General features: G+C 41.3%; 1 protein-coding gene across 2 annotated transcripts; it reads left to right on the forward strand.

The window, feature by feature from the left end:
• Window positions 1-10,391: 10,391 nt before the first annotated feature.
• On the forward strand, window positions 10,392-18,861 carry stc1 (stanniocalcin 1). Of its 2 annotated transcripts, none has more exons than XM_076731888.1 (4): window positions 10,392-10,744; window positions 12,608-12,750; window positions 12,889-13,100; window positions 13,758-18,861. In XM_076731888.1, the coding sequence occupies exons 1-4, from the start codon at window positions 10,564-10,566 to the stop codon at window positions 14,056-14,058; spliced, it is 837 nt and encodes a 278-aa protein (XP_076588003.1). In that variant the 5' UTR covers window positions 10,392-10,563; the 3' UTR covers window positions 14,059-18,861. The 2 variants fall into 2 exon arrangements, with proteins under 2 accessions (XP_076588003.1, XP_076588002.1); XM_076731887.1 differs by having other exon boundaries at window positions 10,467-10,744; window positions 12,611-12,750.
• Window positions 18,862-23,935: the final 5,074 nt, after the last annotated feature.

Consider the following 23,935-nt stretch of genomic DNA (forward strand, 5'->3'; position numbering starts at 1 on the left):
AGAGTAGCTAAAGACCTCACCGAGGGTGCATAGAGGAGCAGCTTTTGGCTCTGGCTGAGGAGGAAGGACAGGAAGTGGGGTCCATCGAACAAGTAGGGCAGCTGCAGGAGGTGGTGGGGAGACTTCCCTGCCACTGCTCTGCCACCAGGAGATGTACTGGGGTTAAAGGAGCAAAACATCAATTAGCAGTGGACCCGGCTCACAATCCTGCAGCTGACCCTTTGGTGCAGTGGGGGTGCAGTAACACCCACCTGTACAGTCCACTGATTCTTAATGGAAATCAATTTACCCACAGAGGAGAGACTGTAAACAACAACACCCATGCATATGCAGACACGGTTCATATTGATCCATTATAGAACATGAGGCTTGATGCAATTGAGCAACACTACAGCTACATTTTGGAAATGAGCTGTTGGGTGAATGATGTCTGCACAGCATGTGTGTATATGTATGAGTGTTGGATTCAAATAAGGCTCATTTTTTCTGCTCATATTTCATTATTTATTTTTAGACAGTGTACCATAAGTTAGATGAATGAAATAGAAAATAATAGAAAATAACGCTAATATAGATAAATTAACCATCCGAATGGTTGGAAGAGTCTTTAAGGCATCTGGAAACACTTTCAGAATAAAGGGGAGTGTTGCTAAATGACCTCTGTTCAGTTGGCCCACTATGGCCCAGACTATAATATATTATATAACTACTGAATGGACTGCTATGAAATTTCATGGTTCCCATATGATGATTCTTGGCAATCTGTTTTATCTCCCAGCACCACCATGAGATTGACATTTGGTTACTTTGAGTAAAAAGACTTACAGACTATTGGATGGATTCCCATGCCAGTTGGTAAAGACATTCATGTTCTGAATTGTTCTAACTTTGATGATCCTTTAACTTTTCCTTTAGCACCAATATTAGGTCAGAAATGTGATTTGACATTCCCATCAGCCTCAGCTGTACTTTGTGTTTGCTAATTAACACGTGTTAGCATGCTAACATGCTGAACTAGATAGTGAATGTGGTAAACATTACACAGTCTTGACATCAGCATGTTAGCATTGTTTTTGTGAGTATCAGGGCAAATGTTAGCATTCAGCTCAAAGGTTACTGACAACCCTGGTTTTGAAAAAGTTGGGACTCTGCATGAAATGCTGATTCAAGTAAAATGCAGTCATTTACAAATGGACTGTGTTGACTTACAACAGTTTTACAAAGTCTTCTTGAGCCCATGTAGTAATCTCCTTCATCCAATCATGTGTTCACAAAGTGGTGAACCTCGTTCCATCCTCGCTTGTGAACGATTGAGCCTTCCCAGGATGCCCCTTTCATACCTAATCATGATACTATCACCTGTTACCAATCAACCTGTTTACCTGTGGAATGATCCAAACAGGTGTTTTTGGAGCGTTCCACATCTTTCCCTGTCTTTAGTTGCTCCTGTCCCAACTTGTTTGGAACATGTTGCTGCATCAGATTCACAATAAGCAGATATTTAGAAAAATCAGTGAAGTCAATGAGGTCAAACATTAAATGTGTTGTCTTTGTACTGTTTTCAATTGAGAATATGTCAGAAAGGATTAGCAAATTATCACATTCTGTTTTATTTACACAGCGTCCCAACTTTATTGGAATCAAGGTTGTAAATACAGCCTCACAGAGCTAATGGCATGGCTGTAGACTTGTTTTAAAAAGAGCCATATTTATTTTAAAACGCTTTGTTTATATTTGATTGGCCAACAAAGTGCATTGCTGGATGACATCGCACTGTGCTCGCAAAAGTTGAGCCAGAGTCAACTTTTTTTCCTCCTCTGGACGGCTCTTCATTTTTCTTTTTCTCTTCTTTCTTTCTTTTTTTTTTCTTTTGCAGGCCCCTCTCTATGACAATGCAGGAATCTCATTGAAATGAATGAGGAGGCTACATTTTTGACGCAGTGCTATTGTCGGTCTGAAGGAGGCTTTACAACATTAGACAAAGAATAGGGAGCTGCTGCAGGACTGGATGCCTGATGGGGACTTATATGAGGGCTACCACTGTGCAGCTCATATCAGATAAAATCTGCAATGGTATTAGCATGCAAATTGAAAAAGGGGCAGTATTTCCTTTGGATTAACTGCCACTGCCTGTGACAATGTATAAGTGCTACACTATAGCCCTTATCGCACAGCCATGTGAAATACTGTAGCTGTATGAGTACATGCCCATGGGCATCCTGAGGAAGGTCTCCACTGGTTTAGTCATAGAAGTCATTAAAATGTGCTGTTGGTCACAATTTAAAATAGATTCAGGTACAAGCATCAGTCTGACACAGCAGAATTCATCAGGATGGATTAATGTATGAGGATGTGACGCGCACGCACATACACACACACACACACACACACACACACACACACACACACACACACACACAACTCTAAGAGAAAAGGGAAAGTTCTTTGTCAGTGACAGACAATGCAGCTGACTAAGATGCATATGAACTGATCTCTGCATGTCAGAAAAATTACACAAAGCACTTTAAACTACACAAGGACAGAACCAAAACATGTTTTATCCAATTTCTGATTGTATGAACGCAGCACACTCGAATAAGCAATGGCTATAAATTATGATTAAGAAATGGGTAACATGCATCAGAAATTCATCAATACTGACTAATGTGAGCCCAGGGCCTGTATAAATTTGATAAACTGCTACAGTATAAACCTAAAATCTCCTCTGTTTTCCATGATACAAACCTCAACTACACATAAAGCTAGCTCATGACTTTTGTTGTGGGGGCTTGTGGGATCATCCTGTCAGTTACAATATGAGATGAGCTCTTTGCATGGTTCTCTTCTCGCCTCCCTAGTTGCTTCATGTTGGCTGAGAGGATATTTGCGGTAGCTCTGAAATCAGCAAACAAGTATGTGTTGTGATCCTGGAGTCTGTGGGCCGTGGTTGCGTTTCGGCTCGCAGTGTTAAGCGGTGACATGCTGCTGCCAGTCATCAAGGTGTAACTCAATCGACGTCTTGCGCGCTGGTCAGCCATCTCCCTTTGAAGCAGCTCTTTTAAAGTAGTGTTTACCACCACTGCCGCCTTAAAGAAAAAAAAGCCCAATCACTTGTGTTTTAGAGACATTTAAAATTGAGTAATTGAAAACACTTGTCTGTGTGAACGGATGTGGGCACCCCTCCAAAATGTATTCCTGAGATGCCTGAGCTGGAGACAGATCCAGATGGGTCTGAACTGAAACCAGATGGCTGGGTGAAGGGAACATAGCCTAGGTACTACTGCATGCTGCATACAGACGGACTCCTTCTGAGGTACAGGCACTCTGATTTTGCTTGGAGTGTGTGTACGTACATGCGTGTGTGTGTGAGTATGTGGGTGTTTGATGCATGAATGCTTCAATTGGGCAGTGGAATGTACAGAGGAATAACACTAATTATCTAAAATCCATAAGAGGAAAAAGTTAATTTGTTGGCATTTATTGAAGTATTACACTCCGTCTATTGCCTTATTCAACCAGTTCATCTTAGTGTTTATGCCAAAGCTGTAATGTAGCTTACTTATAGCTTTATGAGGCGGCTTACAAGCCAAAGAAGCCACCGTGTAACTCTGGTGCTTAAATATTATCCTGCACAATTCTTGGTCAGGTCATTTTGGCTGCAACAGACACTTTGGCATGTAAACATTGGACAGATCCACAAGCATTCGATGTTCAACTGAGGAGCCATGACATTAGATTTAAAAGGTCTGACACAAAGAATAAATCATTGAAAAAGTTGCAAATATCAAAATGTGGTTTTCATATTTCATTGGGCTCTTCAAGCCCACATTCCAGAGATCACTTGCCAGACACATCTGTACTGCCTCTATAGCACTGTGGTACTATAAGCTTCCTTACATCGTCTGATTATGAAGTCAGAGTATAAAAACGTGTCAGCCTTCTGTGTCTTCAACCTTGATTCCAAAAAAAATGGGACGCTGTGTGAATAAAAGCAGAATGCAATTATTTGCAAATGAACTGTGTTTACTTACAGCAGATTTACAAAGTACCCCTGAGCCCAGAAATCTCCTTTATCCAATCATGTGTTCACAAAGGGGTGAACCTCGCTCCATCCTCGCTTGTGAACGACTGAGTCTTTCCAGGATGCCCCTTTCATACCCAAGCATGATACTATCACCTGTTACCAATCAACCTGTTTACCTGTGGAATGTTCAAACAGGTGTTTTTGGAGCACTCCGCAACTTTCGCAGTTTGCTCCTGTTCCAACTTGATGAGGTCAAACATGAAATATCTTGTCTTTCTACTGTTTTCAATTGCAAACTACAAATCAATGTTGCTGCTGTTGGAAACACTCCTGTGCACCTGAGGTTACCACAACCACCACAAAAATCCAGCCAGACTGCAGGTGTTCGAACAACAAATGCAAAAAGCGCCACGCCAAGATTAGGAACGATGAAGCTCTGGGGATGATACCGTGCAGTCAGTGATTTCTGAGTTCAGAGTTCTGTGAATGACGCTGCCCTTTGGGAAACAGTGTGGGTCTGATAAATTAATGCATTTCAAATATATTTTCAACAGCATGCCTCACGCAAGTAGACAATACTGATTTCCACCATCTTACTTCAAAAGCGTTCTCATTAAAAATGTTTCCAATCAGAATGAGCCGCTTGCAGCAGAAAACTGGAGCGAGACACACACACAACAAGCACACACAATACCAAAACCGCACTTTTTGTCCTTGTGAAATGTCTTTGGGCTCCTGATATGGGTGAGCAACATCCTTTTAATTCTCCGAGGAGAAATTAGTCATTTCAGTTGTCTTACAGGGAGGTAAAGTGCACGAGGAGCTACAGGAGAGCACAGATGGAGCTGCGAGCTGAGTACATTGCTCAAGGACACTTCAGCAGCACAGATGCTTGTATGTGACTACAGAACATCGCGTCTTGCTGATGATGGATAGACGTGCGAAGCCATAGATGAACTCTGATAAAGGAAACTCAGCAGGACAAAACATCAATTCAGGATTTGGATAAGAAACACAAAATACTCCCTGATGTAACCAGAAGCATGTGATGAAAATATATCACTCAAATAGTCTGTGTGATAAATAAAAGTTAATCCGTCATGTTTTAGTCATGAACTGGTTACTATCTAGATATTTATTATCTTGACTTGAAATGAAATCTTTGCCATTTTCATTCCTTCAGCTGCAGCTGCAGACTTGAGTCTGTCCATCACTATGTTGTAATTTCTACTGGTTGTTCCTTTTAAAGCGAAATTTGGCTGTAAAACCGTAAAAATGTGCGAAAGTACACAAACTTCAACACGGTGCCTCCGATCCACGTCATTACATTTAACTGTAAATCATTGTTTGAACTTTAACACTAGAGCTGATAGTGATTGTCTGAGCTTCACACGTTTTTAACATCAATACAACTTTATTTAATTTGGTGTTAATATCTATGAGTATTTGGAATCACTTAAAGAACAGCAGGTCTGTGTAGAGTTAAGATACAAGCATGAATTCAGTGTTAAATTTGTGGTTTTGTTGCACTGAGGATAACCCTAACCCTTAACAGCGACTCCCCACCACTGCACAAAAGACAATGTACAGTGACAAGGTAGCTTTGCATTGAAAAAAAATCACACTGTGTAAAGTTCATAGAAAGAAATTTTAATCTTCTTTATTCGTATTCCCTTTGCAGAGCAGTGAATGAAGTAAGTCCACATCTCGCACCAGCATTTCTACCGTAACTTTTTTTTTTTTTTTAACATAATGTTTTGGCCCCAATGTTTCATGCTGCAGAGCTGCAGTGTGTTTTCATTCCACTCTCCAGATGTATAGCCCTGCTATGCTATTCGTACTGGATACACGTTCAGGAATGCAGATCCCCTGAGTTTTTGCGTTATGTTCAAGTCATGCAGACATCTGTTTGAGGAAAAACACCATCCATTCCTACTACTGATTCTGAGGAAGAAATGAATTTAACGCTCCTACGAAAATAAACTGAAACATTACTGCCTCCATTTTGGTGATGTGACAGTGAGTATTTTGTCAGTCAAAATTACACTTTTTCTGCGAATTGTGAATTCCACAGGGCCACAATAAAATGAGAGATCTGTACACGGCGGTGTCTGCTAATTTCAGATTTTCTGAGTGGTAAAAACCACTTATAATGGTAAATGGGTTTAGCTGCTCAGTGTGCCCACAGAAACCAAATCTTCTGGTGTTCCAATAGACTTTCCCTGAACATTACAGATTATGACTGTGGTTGCAACAGCACTGGGCAGGATCTTTTGATTTATGGAAGCAGCTTTAAAGGCTTTTTAACATTTTTTTATAATTAGTCATGTTTCACAGCATCCTGGGAGCTTTATAGCTGGATGTTACTTCAAATCTTGGGATTTAAAAGTGTCTCTCGTCACCGCCTCAGTTTTCTGATGGCGCTGCTGGGTGCCGTGTCTTAATGGGCAGATTCCTGATTCTGTCTGTCATTCCTGTGCTGAGCTGCTGCCCACAGCCCACCTCCTGCTCGAAACGCTTCCTCAAAAATTATGTGTTATTCTCATGTGAACACCGCAAGCGCCTGCCACTAGAAAGCACAATGCATCATCCTCCTGACCAAACATCACACACACCAAAACACACAGAAAATCCTAAATGCAGGTGCAAACACAGCAGCACTGACTGGTTTTACATGTGGGTCATTTGGCACCACTTCTCATATCCGGTTTCCTCTCCATCCCCTCAGAGACAGTGAGAAGGTGATGCTGCACAGTAATAGCTCATGAAAGTCAGTGACATCTCACAAAAGTCCCTCTTGTGGTCACAGGTAGACTAACACTGTCCTTCAGGTGACATCTTGTAAGTGCTTTTACATAACTCATTATATAAACTCGCTAAAAAGCTTTAGCGCAGACATTAGCAATATTTGTGATTAATTTGCTTGCACTTGATAAAAGCTGAACCTCCCATTTATGACACTAATTTCAAATCTCTTGCTCATAATGAACAATCTCATAATCTTATAATTATAGAGGAAGCTGCTGTCAGGCAAACAGCAATAAGCTTAGGGCAAAATTCAACTTAGATGCAAAGTGACCTCTAATCAGAGAATCAGTTCATCCACCTCAATGTAAATGAATGCAAAACTCTCACGCTGCAGCAGGCGTTTCGTTTTCTCTCTCTCTTTTTTTTTTTTACTCTATGTTCATTCTCTGTAACAGATTTGTCCTTTCAGTGAACTCTGCCCTCTGTCTCCATCACCATGCCAATGTTGTCTGTTATATTTCAGAAAACAAGGTGAATCACCTCCTTCTACCTGACAAAGGAATTCATTATCCTTTCCCCCAGAGGACGCAGAAGTGGTCTTCTCAAATGTGTTTGTGGTGTGGCTACGCTCCAGAAAGGAAGAGTCCGCAGTGATGTGCCAACAAGGACGAGACCAACTTCCAAACTCATGAATAAACTCTCAGTTCACGTCTTCAGTTTCAGCTGAGGCACACCGACCCCCACCCACCTGAGAGAAAAAGCATAGGGAAGCAATAAATGCAAGAGCAGCAACATATTCATGGAAAGCATGAATATCAGCTCAACATCTGACTCAAATCTTACATTGTTCAGAACGTTGTTTTCTTTGGGTTTTTTAGGAGTGCTGACATAACCAATAAGCAAGCAGGCTGGTCTTTGACATACTGTTTTCCTCACCTAATTTGCAGGGAGGAGAACCAGTCATCACTCTGGAAACTCCTTTGCTGTAGCAGAAAGAGATGCTAAAAGTAAAAAATTGCATTGGACAGTTAAATTTAGCATTGGAAATATGGACAAAAAAAGACTAAGACTGTCTAAATAGTGCCACCAAAGGGCAGTAAGATCACAGACCTCAGTTCTGTGGTCGCATTTGAAAGAGTACTCAGTGTACAAACTGAGTCTGAACTGTCCAAATTCTCAAAAATCACATGTCTGGCATGTAACTTATGCCCTTCAAGGACTGTGGTGTTGATAATGATTGATTGTGACAGCAGATGATGGCTCATTCATTAGGTTGTTACATTCATATTATCTTTCCATTACAAAGGCTGTCGGTGCAGCTGGCAGGGGGCCATATTTGGATTCCCCAGCAGAGATAAGGTGCCAACAGCTTGACATCATGCCCAACTGACAACCCTCTGGGAGAAATTAGGGTTACAGCACAGTGATTGCCAAAGACAACCAGAACACAGAGGAGAGACACAAAGAGGCCTTTTCTGCGCTCTGAAACACCACAGGAAAAGTGACTTGACATAACATGCAAGGAAAATATCATAAATCTTTTACTAATGGGAAAACTAATGGGGTGATTTATGCTTGGCACACATTGACACCTGTAATGAACTTGTATATCTGATGGCAGGGGGACAGGCATGAATCATTTTAGAAGTTCGCCTGCTCACTTGATCGAGTGTAGCTCAATATTTAAAAGCTATTTCTGTAAATAAAGAAGTTTATACGTCTAAGTCAAACAAAGATTTGCAGATAGCCGTTAAACATTTCCTTTTATTCCACGTTCTTATTATGTGATACTGTCTGTAACAGTCAAGCATTGCTCTGGGTGAAGGGGCGTGAGGCCTCCATGATTAATGATAGCTTAGAGTCCCACACATCATCCTCTGTATGCCGGCACGTGCAGCTGCAAGTTAGTGGACTCCGAGCCAACATTTCACTGACTTGAGGAGAAGAGAATGGAGAATTAGGTCAGCAGCAATCATTACCCTCACTTTACGTCAACAGCGCAGGTAGTTTATCTCCATGTTAAGTATTCCCTTAAGTTAAAGCAACAATGATGTCATCATCAAGCACGGGTCAGGAAAATGCCAGAGTGATAAAAAAAATACGCCATTTGAATATTCTGGTTTGATATTTGGACAAAGGCGTTCAAGTCTGGCAAAAGTACGAGCCACATTTGACTAACAGGTTGGTCAAATGCACGTTGGTCTATTAGTGTGGAAATGGGCTTTGGATTTGTTGATGTTAGGGAGTGTGGAAAAATTTTGGGCTGAATCATAAAGAAGCAAGACCCTCCTCAGTGTTATTCATTTTCTTTTGACCCTCCGCTTGAATAAGAAAAACATGCACCACCCTGCCACCAATACCTCAAAATAACTGAGAACTAAAAGAAGCAAAACACAGAAAATGTAAATGCTGTACATACAAATTTATGACAAAACGAGGTGAAATGTATAAACAAAGTTCTAGTTTGGTTGACTGGGAAAGAACATACGCTAAAATCTGAGTGTGTGTGTTCAGACTGAAGAAAAGGTGGAAATTAAAGGTGCACTGTCTGAGATATGGCCAGATTTTTAGTTCAAAACACTCAAAAATTAAGTAACGTTATCAAGAAAACATGAGGAAATAATAATTCTGAGAGTATGTCAAAGACATCTGTGTATTGTGTTGCAGAGATATCCACGGACGTTAGCATGCTAACCAGCTAGCTGTGGCCCTTCCTGTCCTGTAATGCCGCTTTGTACCTGGCCTTCGACAGGTGTTCAGTTCTTACGCGTTACACCTTTAATGATCTGATGATATTGGTAAAATGCAAACAAAACAACGAAAACAAATTTTTACTTCCAAATTTATCAGTCCAAATGTTAACAAACTGGGCAAACAAGTCAGCAACATTTCATGCTAATTTTTTTTTTTATTATGGATTATATTATAGACAAACTTAATGTAAAATATGTTTGTCTGTAATAATAAAAAGACCTTCATGAATTCTGTGTTTTTCTAAATACAATATGGCAACACTCGCCAGCTACTTAAGATTTTTTCCAATAAATTTGACAAGAAATCTCAGAAAGGATGCCTGAAATTAAATATTTCTTAAAAGAAATAAAGAAAAGACCCTCCCCTACACTGCCAAAAAGCTAGACTCTGCACCTTTCAGGTAAGATTAACATGTGGTCAACAGACATGGTTTGCAGTATGTTCACAATATGGACAGTCTGAAAATATACGACTCCCATAAATTCTTTAAGAGACAACTCGTGCATTTATTTCATAAATTGGATGCTAGCTGTTGAAATGTGTAAGTCATAATCGGTGTCCATAGAGGTGAAGTGAATAAATCAGCCTCAGTAATGAAGCGAAGTGTGGCTCAAACTGAAGTGACGGGTGAGATGAAATCAGTGGAAACAGCCTGTAACATACAGTGATGTCGAAAGAAATCCAAATATTTTTATTTATTGCTGTTTCTTCGGACCATTTGAAGAAATAATGCTGAAATTCTTCCTTATGAGATGTGAGATCCACAGTATTGGCCGCTGTTAAATGATTTTATCAATTAGTAGTGGAAAGACCAGGACCACGGTCTTGAATCCTGCGTTCTGATTGGTCCAAACGCAGAACTCGTAATCTTCAGCGCTCCCATATAAACCCATGCAGACTTGACATCGGTTCTATCTGTCATGCAAGTCAAAAGGATAGTGAGGAGTCCAATGTAAAGAAATAGCTGGCAGCTTACTTGTAATAGCCTACATCTGTTGTGTTTTCGGCGCTGCAGAAGCTTTTGGAGCGTTATTCTTATGAATTACACAGAAAGCAGGAGGCGTCTCTTTACATTTAGTTGTATAATCTGTGTTGAGAGGACGATGCCTTTGAGGACCGGACTTTTTCTCCTGATGGTGCTCAACGCATCTGCATATGAACTGGATCAAAACGAGTCTTATTCGCCCAGGAGAGCACGCTTTTCTGCCAATAGCCCTTGTAAGTAACACGCTGCCTCCATCTGCATATCTCAGAGTGCACTGCTTGCTTTTTACACACCATTTCCACAATGCACAGCCTTACCTTTGCTCGCTTACTATGAGGAGGTTTTTTCTCATAATTTCTTTCTTTCTTTCTTTTTTTCTTTCTTTTTTTTCTTGGCCTATGCAGCCTTTTCTGTCTAAACGAGCGCGTTGATTCATGGAGAAGGCTGCGGGATTAGCGCTTTGGTTTTTGCCGGTGTCCTGCCGGCAACAGATGAGCACGGAGCTTGGTGCTGACACCTGAGTGCAGGCTGTGTCATGCTGATAGTCTCTTTCTCATGGCTTTGCCTTCTGCATAGGTCCCACTCTTCAGCGTTACAGTGGACTTGAGGGGCTTTGCAGTGCGTGAAACATAAAGCTTCCTGTGCAGCCTTCATGTGTAGCCTTGAAGTCAGTAAAAGAAGTAGGCTACACCATTTTATTTTCTTGTCAGTATGCCTGAGAAAGAGCTGTTTGTCACTGGGGCTGTGCCTTTTGGACAGATACATGCAACCCTATTAGTTGGCATTTCTTATCTGTCAAAGAAAAGAAAGGCCTGAGTCAAAATCCCCCATAATAACCATCAAGAAATGACACTGCAAAGCATAAAATCTGCATGGCTTCATTCAAATGTGGACTTCACCTTTTTAACACAAAGGTACAGCCCAGTGATAAAAGGCAGTGGGTGACAGGGATGCTGATTCGCTTCTGCAGGAATTGCTTCATCATCATAAGATTTGCAGCTCACTCTCTGTATTTTGAGAACAATCTCTGGTCCCTGATGGCAGGCAGACTTTATCTGACTGTGCAGGTCAACATGGGGCCCCAGATTCGAAGTCTGCCAAGTAGGCTTAGGCTCTGCGGTGACATTTCTTAATGGTTATTACAAAGGATTTGAGTTAGGCTGCTTGCCATCACTGTGGATTCTTGGATGAAGAAGAAGGAAATCCAACTATCTGGATACACTGATTTACAGATTATGTTTTATAGCTCTGTCATGGTGTAAAAATTTCAAGTCGGTTGCATGGACTTAGAGCTGAGCTCCTTGTGGACAGCATCAGTTTTTGGAAAATGGACCGAAGGACTGCTGCAGGGTAGCTGTTTCATAGGTTTTACAAAGATGGGGATCAGGGTTACTCGTGGGTTAATCAGCCTAATAACTATTCCAGTCATGTGACACTCCTGAAATAAATATGGCAGCATTCTCTGAGTGTGTTCTTCATTATGTAGATGTTCATGGGATCAGTTCTGGATGTGTAACTGGACTGTGACATGTTCTTAGTCAATAGTTAAGAATATTAAAGTGGTTTGGAGGCAGAGTGCTCAAATTCAGCTTGACGATTACAGCTTGTGTAAAAATTGAACACAGAGTCCGGTGGCAGTGTGTGTGTTTGTATGTGCGTGCGTGAGTGTGTGTGCGTGTGTGTGTGTGTGTGTGTGTGTGTGCCAGCGGTACAAGTGTATGTTTGTGTGTGTCGACAGGCACGCCAACAATTTTCAGGAAACTCTTTGGTATTTCTGGTGCTGTTCATCCAAGCTCTGCTGAAAAGAACCAAACAGTGGAATATAGGTCCCTGCCAAGAGAAAAGTGCGGTTGTGCCAAATAGTGTCTGAGACTCTCCGAGTTGTAAGGTGTCCAATCTCCAGTCAAGTCACTGTTTGCCCTGAGTGACTGTATGTCTTTTGTGAATCACCAAAGTATGAAAATTCTCTTTTGTTCACCACATTTTTTAGCTGAAACCCTGGCAACCCTTGTGCAATGAGCTCAGTGAGTGTGCAGTGATTCCCAGTGAACCCACTGTTGGCTCCCCTGCTGATGGTCCATTCTCTGTGCCCACAGCAGATGTGGCACGCTGTCTCAACAGTGCCCTCCAAGTTGGCTGCGGAGCCTTCGCCTGCCTGGAAAACTCAACTTGTGACACAGATGGCATGCATGACATCTGCAAGTCCTTCCTATACAGTGCTGCTAAATTTGACACTCAGGTACACACTTGTATTCATTTCACAAAGACTGCACACAGTATGCCATTCTCTCTGTTTCTACGTGCACATGAGCCGTGTAGGATTATGTGGGTGTAACTGTCAGGGCAAGAATGTGTGAAGCACTGCTGTTTTTTGCAGGGTAAAGCATTTGTGAAGGAGAGCCTTAAGTGCATTGCCAATGGCATCACCTCGAAGGCATTCCCCACTATCCGCCGCTGCTCCACCTTCCAAAGAATGATATCTGAAGTCCAAGAGGAGTGTTACAGCAAGCTGGATATCTGCACTGTTGCCCGATCGAATCCAGATGCTATTGGTGAAGTGGCACAGTTACCAAGTCACTTCCCCAATAGGTGAGCTCTTCCTCTCCTGTATGTGCTTCACAAAAACAGGCTATGGTGTGCTGACAGTAGTACACTTTGCACATGGCTCATTAAGTGGCATTCTGAAAAAAATAACAGCTATTACAGTTAGCTTGAAGCTTGTGATGTTCAACAGGCTCTTTGACCACATGGTACATTTAAAAACACAAGTTTATGTCTCCAGTAAAGGACAATCAGACTGCTGTTCTGCAAGCTTTTGGCATGTGTTTGAATCATTCTAAAAATTACAAATATACATGCCTGACATGTTTCAAATACCCCTTTGACCCTGATTAATGCAGCACAGCAGATGGCTAAATTTGTATTGATTTCCATGCTTTGGTTACCATCTGCTTCATACATTCTTTCATACAATGAATGAAAATGAAACAGGAATATCAAGTTTGCATGTTTTTGTTCCTATTGTTGTTGTAATTCATGCAGGATTGCAGTTTGAAAGTGGATACAAAAGGGCTAGGAGGGCGGAGAAGGGATGACATCAGACTAGAATCCATAGAAATACCTATGAAGATTTGAACCGTTAGAGGCTGCAGCAGGAACATTTTGTGGCCATGCAGTACATTTTTGTCAGCTTGGGCTTTGAGCTCTTAAAATGACATTCTGTGACGCTCTGTTTTGTTGTCTTAGGTTTTATGGTAAGCTGCTACAGAGCCTGATGGACTGCGATGAGGACACGGTGGACCGCGTTAGGACCAGCATGGTGTCGCGGCTGGGCCCAGAGATGACCATGCTTATTCAGCTGCTGCAGAACAAGCCCTGCCCATCCACTGCTGTGGCTGCAGCTGCCGCCATCCCAACTGGAGTGGAGGGCCGTGGGAGCTGGCGCTGGTCCATGGGTCCCCATATGTACAAGATCCAGCCTAATCTGCGAAACAGAGACTCTGCCAGTCATTTTGGCAAAAAGCGCTCTGCCAGTGACAGCTCCTAACTTCCACTCAGATTCAGAAACTCCACACACTCCTCAAAATATCATGAAAGCTCCTCTATTCCCTAGGGGTGATAAAATACATTCCTCCGCTAGACTGGAAGTTACAGAAATATGCACCTCTAGGGAATGCCGGAACGCCCATAGAGTCGATATCAGAGTTTGATTGTTGTTATATTGTATATCCTACACTTTAGGCTTGAGAGACCCCCCTTCCATCGACTGTTTTCAAACGTGTCCGCTCACAGTTAGTGTTGAACATGTGGCTCGTTGCATCTGTGCAACATGGTCCTGCTCACTCCTCCTCACCTCCTCCGACAGAGATGAATCCTTAAGATGTCTTTTGATGCCAAGCAAAAAAGAAAAAAAAAAAGAAAAAGAAAAGAACAGCCATAGTGGTTCACGCCTCTAGAGCACAAGTCCCTATTTTAAAAGACAGAATTCTCATAATCCAGACATTTGTTCATGAATAGAAATCAGTAGTTGGATTATTATTAGTTCATTGAAAGGAATGGGAAATTATCAATAGATGTATTTAATATTTCAGCAGTGAGACCAGTCAAATTGTGAGCATGTGGAAATGAGTTACATATCTATTTTCTGACACTAACATAACAGTTAAACGTACTGTATACTGAGTTATCTGAGACAGCCATAGCTAGCCCTCTAAAGGAGAGAGCTCGTACGGAGTGAGGTCTGCAGAGGTTTCATGATAACCTTTGAGAGGTTACCTTAAACTGACCAAAAAACTACAAACTGCCCTGAATGCTATTCATGAAATACCAAAATAGTGTATAGCTATAGCACTTATAATTGTTTTTTTTTTTGTTTTGTTTTTTTCTGACGGCAGATGTAGCCATGGTCACGCGTGTCAAATCACCATCCTGCACATAAGGATTGTCCAGGTCATGGCCAAGTCTAACGATCAGAAAAAGTCCATTTTGCATATCTTGTATCCAGACACTTGTAATGCATATGACTGTTGAGCTCTGCAGTTTATGTGGGACCATGTTTAGTGGAATCTGTATCCATGTTCTTAAGTGAGCGTGAAGCAGTAGTGTATGTGCAGTAGCTGATTAGCACGTTCACCGATGAGACTGAGAGCAGCCATCTTCTTGGACTGATGATCATCATTCTCTGAGGTGAATAACGTGACATACACACTGGCTTCCAGTGTCGAGATTGAGAGTGACTATTTAAAAAAGCCTTGTTGGAATGATATTTATTTTCCTACTATATTATTTAAAGTTTTTTTTTATTTTAATGCATTATTGTAGTTTTAATTAGTTTACAGATTTAACAAGCAGTTCAGTCATGGCTCCTATTTGAACATGAGCTCTATGCCAAAAAAAAAAGAAAAAAAAAAGGAAAAAAAAAAAAAAGTGAGCTGACACTCCGGTGACTGAATGGGACCCATGTCATGACTCTGTGCTGGCCATAGGGGAACAAAGGTTGGTCATTCAGGTCAGGTGATCTACTTTATGGGTGTTACAAGGGACCGCAAACAAATCGATAGCTTCATTTTGACACACGTTCTGGTTTATAGAAAGGTTGTCATTGCAGCTGCTAGATGCGCTTGTTCAGTGCTGGGGGTTTGTGCATATTATTAAATATTGACCAGGTATAATCGCAGTGAAACAAACTCCAGCATCACGTTTCCTCACAGGGAAGTCTTTCATGCTTCTGCCCCAGTTTGCAGAGCTTCTCTTCTCACAGGCTGAAATGCATTTTCCTCAAGTTTCCTTAATGTGGCTGCAGATAGATAAATCCTAATAGTAGCTAGTGTCAGCAATGATCCCGAGCATTTCCTTTATGTATTTTTGTTGATTCTGATATTAAACAGTGGAGAAAGAGGTGGGAAAGATGCAAGAGAAGTGCATCATGGGAGCACAGCCTGTAGTATCTGTGTCTGCTGTAGCCCTCAGTCTTTCTTTAAGATCCCCTGAAAACTTGTTTTTATAATGACATTAAATATTAACTAAATAAGCAATATCAAAGTTAATGTTCAAGGAAAAATATCCTTTTATTATTTTACCAACCAAGAAGTGGAATAACCTGCTCAATCAGGACTGGGTGCGGATTGACAGTATTTCATTCATTGACAGCAACCTGACACTGCCAGCAGACAAACCCTGCAACCGTTATCTGATTCTGACTCAGATGTTGGACTTACGTGACATCACACTTTTCCATCTGAGCCCCACCGATATCACAGCACAGACAGAAATCCCTCCTGCGGAAAAACCAAAACATCACTTGTAGCTAGAAGTTGACTGAGAAAATAAGAGAGTGATGTTTCCCAGGATGGCAGTGCTGCAGCCGACAAGACAGCCATTAGGTTAAAGGTGCAATATGTAAGAATTTGAACATTACAAAATTAACTAAAATTATCAACAGAATGTGAAGAAATAGCTGTTTTCTGGCCAGATTCAGTCAGCCAATAAGGCCACTAGCTGCTCAGCTAACTGAGCTAACTAGCTAATGGCAGCTATCTATGGCTGTGCCTGCCATAGATAGCTACAGCAGAGGGTGCAGTGAGCAGCAGCTAATCTGGGGATATGCTGCCCCCTATTTGTTTGGAGTGACCTTCGACACTCCTTGGTCAATTCTTACATATTTCGCCTTTAAAGAGACCAAACTGCGTCTCTTTGTCACATCATGACAATGAGGGGAGAAACTGTGCAGAATCCAGTATCTAAGGTCCTGAAGCTTCATACACTTGGTTTATTTTCAGATAAAGGATTTTTTGCTAAGACCGCACTGGGATTTAGCAACAAACAAGCAGCACAAGTGAGAAAGCTGCCAGCGAGCTGTTCGCAGTAGGTAAAAAGCACATGTTAGGTTTTGTATATTAGGAGAAAATGTATCTGTACATCAGAGAGATCTCCGTCCAAAAACCGACATATGGAATCTGGACATTTTTGCAGACAAGACTGTTTGTTTCATGGCCTTCAGAGATCGAGACAATCATTGAGGATCAGTAGATTAGCACAGAGCCACAGTCTTCATGCTGGTGTTTGTTTCATGTATACCTGGGAGATAGATGGCGGTTTACTGCCATTATCTTCAATGAGATAATCAATGGCTTGAGTTAGTTTCTGTTTGGGAGTCAATTGCAAATGTTTGTGCACATTAAAAATGCAATATAGAGATTAACATGGAACCAGGGCTGGGTTCAGTTCACCACGAAGCAGTTAAAGCAGTTAAATGTCCTCTTTGGAAACTCAAACCTCGCAAATCTTAAAAACTGCTTTATAACAAAATTATAGAGGATTACTGAGTGAAAAGGTTCTGCTTCCCTGAGTTTGATTGCCATTACAGTTTGTACTTTGACTCCATGAAAGGAACTGAACCCAGTCCTGTTTGGAAAAAAAGTGAATTTATATATTGTCCTGTACTGATGAGAGTGAAGCACAGACCAGAAAAACAGATGTCAGTGTCAATTTAATAGCTATGTTAAGAATTCAAAACTATGCAATAATCTCACATACAAAGGATTCACAGCAACACAGAAATTGACCTTTATTTCATCCAGTGCCAGCCGATGCTGTGTGAATAAAGCAGCAGCATGTATGCTCTCACACTCACAGTGTGACGGCGTTGCTCCTCTGTATTGCTTTCTGTTCCTGTGGTTTTTGTAAACTGGTGTTTCTTTTTGTTTTGTGAATATGATCGTTTCTTTTGTGTCATTTGGTGCGAAAGGACAGCAGTTCTGAAGGAATCACTTGGGAAGTTAAGAGCTATAGTCACACTGTAATATATCCTAGCTTACTATTTTATGTTAAATATGCACTTTGCATCTTAACCACTATAAAGGGCATTGAAACATTCAGCACATGTGCAACTGAGACATGTTTTATTTACCCAGTGAATGGAAATCAGTTTGAATATTTCGCATCCTGAAGGGTCAGGGCTTCTTCATGTACTATTGATACATATGTCTGTATCTTTGTTGTCCATGGGTAAATCCAAAATCCTACAGCTGCTACTTAACTGTTACTTCCCTGTATGATGCTGTCCAGATGCCCCTCCACTGTGGCCGCTCTGATCTGTCAACACACAGTGAGCTCAGCATCAGTCCACATTCGCATTTAAGCATCTTAGTGTCCATCCGTGTCTTCATATTTATTTTCTATGAACATTCCTTGTGTCAAACATATTTGGCAAGGGCAAATTGACTGTTTCCTCACCAAGTCAAATGTAGTGGTAATTTCAGAGAATGTACATGTATACTGAATGTCTGTTTTGACGAGGACACGCCCAAGTTTGGTGACCCATGAAGGCTGTTTGGAAAAGCAAAGAAAAGTTTAAGTTCACATACGTTTTGTTTTTTAATTCAAGCATAGGGTGCTTAAGGTGGTACTGGAGCATTATTAAATCGACCCATGGTGACTTTTGTGAAACTGTTTTCTCCTGTCGACACTAGAGACTAAAGACTCCCTCACTTCTGGCACTTCATGGTACTCTTTCCTCTCAAGACTTGAAATAGATTGATAAATGTTGTGCTTAAACAAAATCAAAAAGCTTCAGTGACTAGTAAAGTTTATTTTGTATTCATATATAAGTGACAGTTATTTTACTATCAGATTCAAAAAGTTATCGAGGATTTAAGGAGATTACTGAAGTTCCTGATGCTATGTAACGCATGATTGACCCTTGTGAATCACTTGCACTTTAAAATATACCCATATACATATATACCCATACTGTGTATATGTTTGGGTTTTTCCTCTGTACTGAAAAGTCACGAAAGATACAAATGCATCAATTGTGTGTCTTTTGCTGATCAGAAATAAAATATTTATCATATCTGGCATATGGTATGAAATATGTTTCTTTGCTCTTGTTTCACTTGTTTGGATCCATCGACACTTGCAGAGTCGTCCTTTGGGTCTCTACGTTGCTCTCCACCAGGTGCCCTAAAACATCCAGAAAAGTGCTTTAACTTTGGTTCATCTGGCAGCAAACCCCAAAATGTGTTGTTTGATGGATGAAGCTGATGAAAATAGAGTAAAGTTCCCCCTCCCACCCTCGTTAGATAAGCTAAGAGAAATGTGTTCTGGCTGTATGGTTCACAGCAATGGCAGCACAAATACAACTCCCTCTAAAAGATGTCTGGGAATATGTTCATGGGTCTCCTCAAAAACCACAAAAGACATCAAGATAGACGAAGCAAACTTCCATGACCTCCCGGATATTTGGGAAAGTGTCAAATGTTGTGTGACCAAGACACAGAGTTTGTTTTCTAAAACACTTTTGCTGCATTTCCTGGATCACTGATTTCCTTCATCCCGCCCCTTCCACCAGACCGCAAAGTCTACAATAAATGTGTCGCCCATGACACCATGATAATATCCAGAGCCATTAGCATTTCTAATTTCCTCAGCAACATGAAAAATAGAAGCAGGCTCAGTCCTCGGGTTGCCATCATCCCAAACACTTGGCACCAGCTTTTAAAGAGCTGCATCGATCTGTTTTAGCTTCAGCTCTCAGCCCTGTTATGCAACTCAAGGAAAAGATGGAAATTTTAAATGAAGCAATCAACAGGTATTCCAGGGATATTTGGTGTGTAGGCTCTCGGAAAGAAACACCAAGCTCAGATCAGCAGGGATTTGGGCGTGACAATAACTTCCCCCGAACAGAGTCCCCGACCCCGAGCCTGCAGTGCATGCTGGGGTCTAGGTGAAGCTCCCTGTGCGTCCAGTAGCTGCAGCGGTGGCAGTAGCAGCGGGGCATAGCTTAGCTTTCAGGTGAGCAGTATGGCTGCAGGCATGGCAGTGGAAAAGTAAGCACTGACATATTAAACCTGCAATTACAATTGATTTTAAACAAGCTATGAATACACAACCAACATATAATTCAACTTGATGTGGTGCACTTATTAGACTTTGACACATCCAACAGATATGGAGCAACATTAGCATTCTCTGTCTTTTTGTCCACCTCACGAGTGTGGAGTGTGAAGGCTTTTAGCTCCATCTTAGGTCTCCAGCAACTCCTGAGAAAAAACATCTGCACAGTGTTCACCAGCTAGTCACTAATTTTGCCTGTCTGCAGTTCGGTGCAGGCGAGGTGGTGTGCACTGGGATTCTGGGTCCAGCCAAAATAGTAAAGCTGCTGGCCAGAAAACCAAAACAATGAGCTGAACGAAGCCATAAAGCTCCACAGAGCTGAGGGAACTGCAGCGCTGCTGATCATTCTCTGTGGGTTCATCACTATGAACGACCCCTTTGACACTACACATAGCTCTCAGCTCTGCTCCCATTTGGTCCCTATATCCTATAGAGTTACAGACTGCACAGTATAGGGACCTCCTTTGTTCTGAAGGTTTATGATTTTCCACTTGGTGACATTAGAGTGGTTTCTTCGTTTCCCTCCTCAGACTGTGACTTTACTTCAGTGTGACTGAGCCTGTGAGCCACATGTGAATTCAAATCTATAATTAAGCTTTCCATAAAGATTTTTTTATGTATCAGTTTCTTTGAGATTCCCTTGGGGGAAAAAAGTTCTGTACAATGTATTGTGTCCCCTGAAACTCACAGTGAATCGAATTCTTTCCAGTGAATGATAAAGTGGCTGCTCTATTAAACAGAAATCATCAGCACATAGCATTGCTATGGTTTACCACATCCCGCCAGTATATGTGACAAATCATGCAGGACCCACAAAGGAGGATGGGGGACATAGAGAGCACCTCCTGATGAAAATGAACTTTCTTAAACTTGAGCACAAACGAGCTGAAACTGCAAAGTGCCTGTTTGGTTGGAGAGCCTGAGGAAAAGAGGGGGCAGAACGCAAGAGGCTCCATGGACGCTAATCTCAGTCAGAGGGAGATATAATTTCATGCCTATTTAGAGAAGAGTCCTGAAGGGCTTTCTCATCAGCCGCTCTCCAGTCTCATGGATAGGTGATGCAGCAGCTCTGCACACAGATTCTATCATCCCCTCTCTTTAAAGAGACATTCACTCTCAACTCATCAATGAATTTAGCACAAGCATGATGGACAGGGCAAAATGCTTTTGAATCTTTCCATATGGTCAGTTTGAAAACGTGTCTCTCGCTCAGGCTTTTTGCCCAGTTACATCAGCAGTTATGTAGTGGGCAACTTTTAAAAGCAGTTGGGATGGAATTACTGCTTTCAACACACAGAAACATCTTGTTGCCAGGAAACATTTGAACAGATTTTTGACCCTGTCTATTCACTTTGTTGCCTGTTGCTTGGACTGCTGCCGAGTGTATCACCGCCCTGACAATCACAACCAGAGTAATAATGAATAATGGCGAAATTAGAATATAATTATGCAGATGCAATTCATACCATCTGCTTGTGTTTTTTTTAATTCGCTGTTAAGGCTTTTTAAAGCTGGCAGTGGAACCGTGCTCCATTTAAGCCATCAGATACAACATTATGGTATCTTATGCCTTGAAACAATGCGATGTAAATCTTCTGCACATGCACATCTGTACTATTCATCATTCTGCAATGCTCACAGTCTCACTCGAATATGGGCAATGCATGCGTGCATTTTTTAACTGGGGTGCACAGTGTTAAAGGGTTCTCCTCCGACAAACAGTGACCCTGTAGTCAATGATCATTAATGAGCATGGAGCTTCTGCCTACAAGCTGCAGGCAAGCAACAAACCCACTGTTGTTTGTCATTGTTTTAACCTCTTGATCAATTCTGAGGGAGGAAAGCAATGTATCCATAGTGCATGCGTAGTGTCAGCAATTTGATGGGACAAATGAACAATGCAATGTGGTTAGTGCGGTACGGCAATTGCCTCTCCCCTCTCCCAGTGTGTTTTATATTCATTATGTCCTTCTCTTTCCCATGAAACTTGTGGCATATTCATCAGCAGTGTGACAAATTAGATGTGCAGTGAAATCGAGTATGACTGAGAGCAGTGGAAGATTAGATCCACTCCAATCTTACCCAGCAATCACTATCCCTTCATTTCTGTGGGGAAATACCCAAGGACGGGAAAGAAAATTAGATCAAATTTTACTGAAGAAAGCGCTGGAGTGGCAGGGGAAAGAGATGAAACAGAGCATTTTTCATTTCTGCCAAAGCATCTCTAGATTTGTCCTGGAATCAAATGCAATGCAGTTTTTGGTTCTGGATATGCTGAATTCATTAAAGATAAACAATTACTGCACAGTGAAAAATATAGGAACATAGATAAATAGTAAGTAATAGCTTTGCTGCATTTTGTCACCATCCATTTTCTTTGAATTTGCACAAAACTATGCTATTTGTGCACCCAACATCGGCCTGAGCCAATCACATTGATGGAGCCAATTGAGCATGATGTTCAGTTGCTTCACTCGTGCAGCTTAAATGCTCTTGAACGCTCTCCAATATTGCTTTCTCTTGCAGCACCTGACTATTTTAACAGCTCTCCAACTGAACACTGAACATTTGAAAAGATGGGCAGGTTTCACTGATATGGATGAAGTTGTGTTGCACACGGTGTTGAGCAGAGATCATTGATGACCTTACCTTTCCACAAAACATGGAGGGAATGCTAAGACTTATAGGAACCTTATTAGAACCTTGCATGTAGGATCCAAGAGAAAGTATCAAGGAAAAGACAACTGAAGATGATAAATGTATATATGTACTTGCTTTTGTGTTGGTCTGTAAAGAAGCTCCCAATCTTAAAGAGACAATGAATTGGAATCAAATTTGCAGTCACATCAGTGTGTCCTATAAATTGTGAACTGAACATAAAGTGCAAATTCCGCAGCAGAACATAAAATGACAATAAATTAATGATATTCTCTCACTTATTGATCATCAAGCATGGATAAATTCATCCTTTCGTTGAAGCCTTTGGAATTCGCACAGTGTGGCAGAGACATCTAGTGGCTGAAACTGGTTACACCAATTTCTTTCCTCCTACAGGACGCACAGCCTATTTATGGATCAATGGCACATATGTTGAAACACAAGTGAGGCAATAATGGTTTAGATAAGATGTCACCGTAATCTGAAACGCTGGAACAATTTGGCTGTAATTATGCTGAAACATGACAAAGACAAAGTACGTGTTACCACAGGTGCACAGAGTTAAAGCAAATCATCTTTCGGGGTTAATGAATTAAGAAGTGTAGAATTACAGACAACATATGTTTACCTACATCATGGCTCACTGTAAACCCTTCAACAAGCAGTAATACAAATGATGAAAGTGAGAATTTTAAATCCGCCGTAGTGTTGAGGAGCAGAGGATGATACACAGACAGGCTGCATCCACATGTATCTGTTTGTTTGACAGCTGGTGCAGGTGATTTGATAAAATGACTAAGATAACATATTCTTATTCTTATTCTAGGTCCTCTCTTACCACTTGCTGCCTCAGCTAGCATCTCTCATCTTCAGAGTTGATGTATAAACCACAAAGCACGCCTGGAGAATATAATGAAACGCTCCCATATCTCATGACTACTGAAATGTCAGTTGCATGTTGAACCATAGGAAGGCTGGTTTCAGTTTCACTCAGAGCAAGACAACTCTATCTCCTCTTTCAGCTGCTATCAGCCTCCTATTTTGCTGCATGATGAATTAGGGGTATTTTGTGGTAAACTGTACTTAGCTAGCTTCTTATGTTACAGTGAGAGGACAAATGGTGGAATCAATAGGAAAGGCTTTGATTTGAAGGCACAGGAGTCACAGAAACCCAAAGAGAGCATTGCTTGGAGCCCTCAGAGAACACTGCTGCGGTGATTAAGTAATTTACCCATCAAACTGGACACCCTGAGATCCCCTAAGTGTCAAACAATTCACATTTGAGTTTTTCTCCCTGCCTCTGCTTTTTGAAGTTCAGGTTTCAGGTGAGCTTGTTTCAGGAATATCACTGTTGAGAGTCTAAGTGCTGC

Source organism: Chaetodon auriga, chromosome 5, assembly GCF_051107435.1.
Source record: "Chaetodon auriga isolate fChaAug3 chromosome 5, fChaAug3.hap1, whole genome shotgun sequence".
Classification (NCBI taxonomy): domain Eukaryota; kingdom Metazoa; phylum Chordata; class Actinopteri; order Chaetodontiformes; family Chaetodontidae; genus Chaetodon; species Chaetodon auriga.

Coding starts and splice junctions, on each gene's coding strand:
- stc1 (XM_076731888.1), top strand. CDS start 10,564: ATGAATTACACAGAAAGCAGGAGGCGTCTCTTTACATTTAGTTGTATA. Junction 12,751..12,888: donor CTGCTAAATTTGACACTCAG/GTACACACTTGT, acceptor TGTTTTTTGCAG/GGTAAAGCATTTGTGAAGGA. Junction 13,101..13,757: donor CCAAGTCACTTCCCCAATAG/GTGAGCTCTTCC, acceptor TTGTTGTCTTAG/GTTTTATGGTAAGCTGCTAC.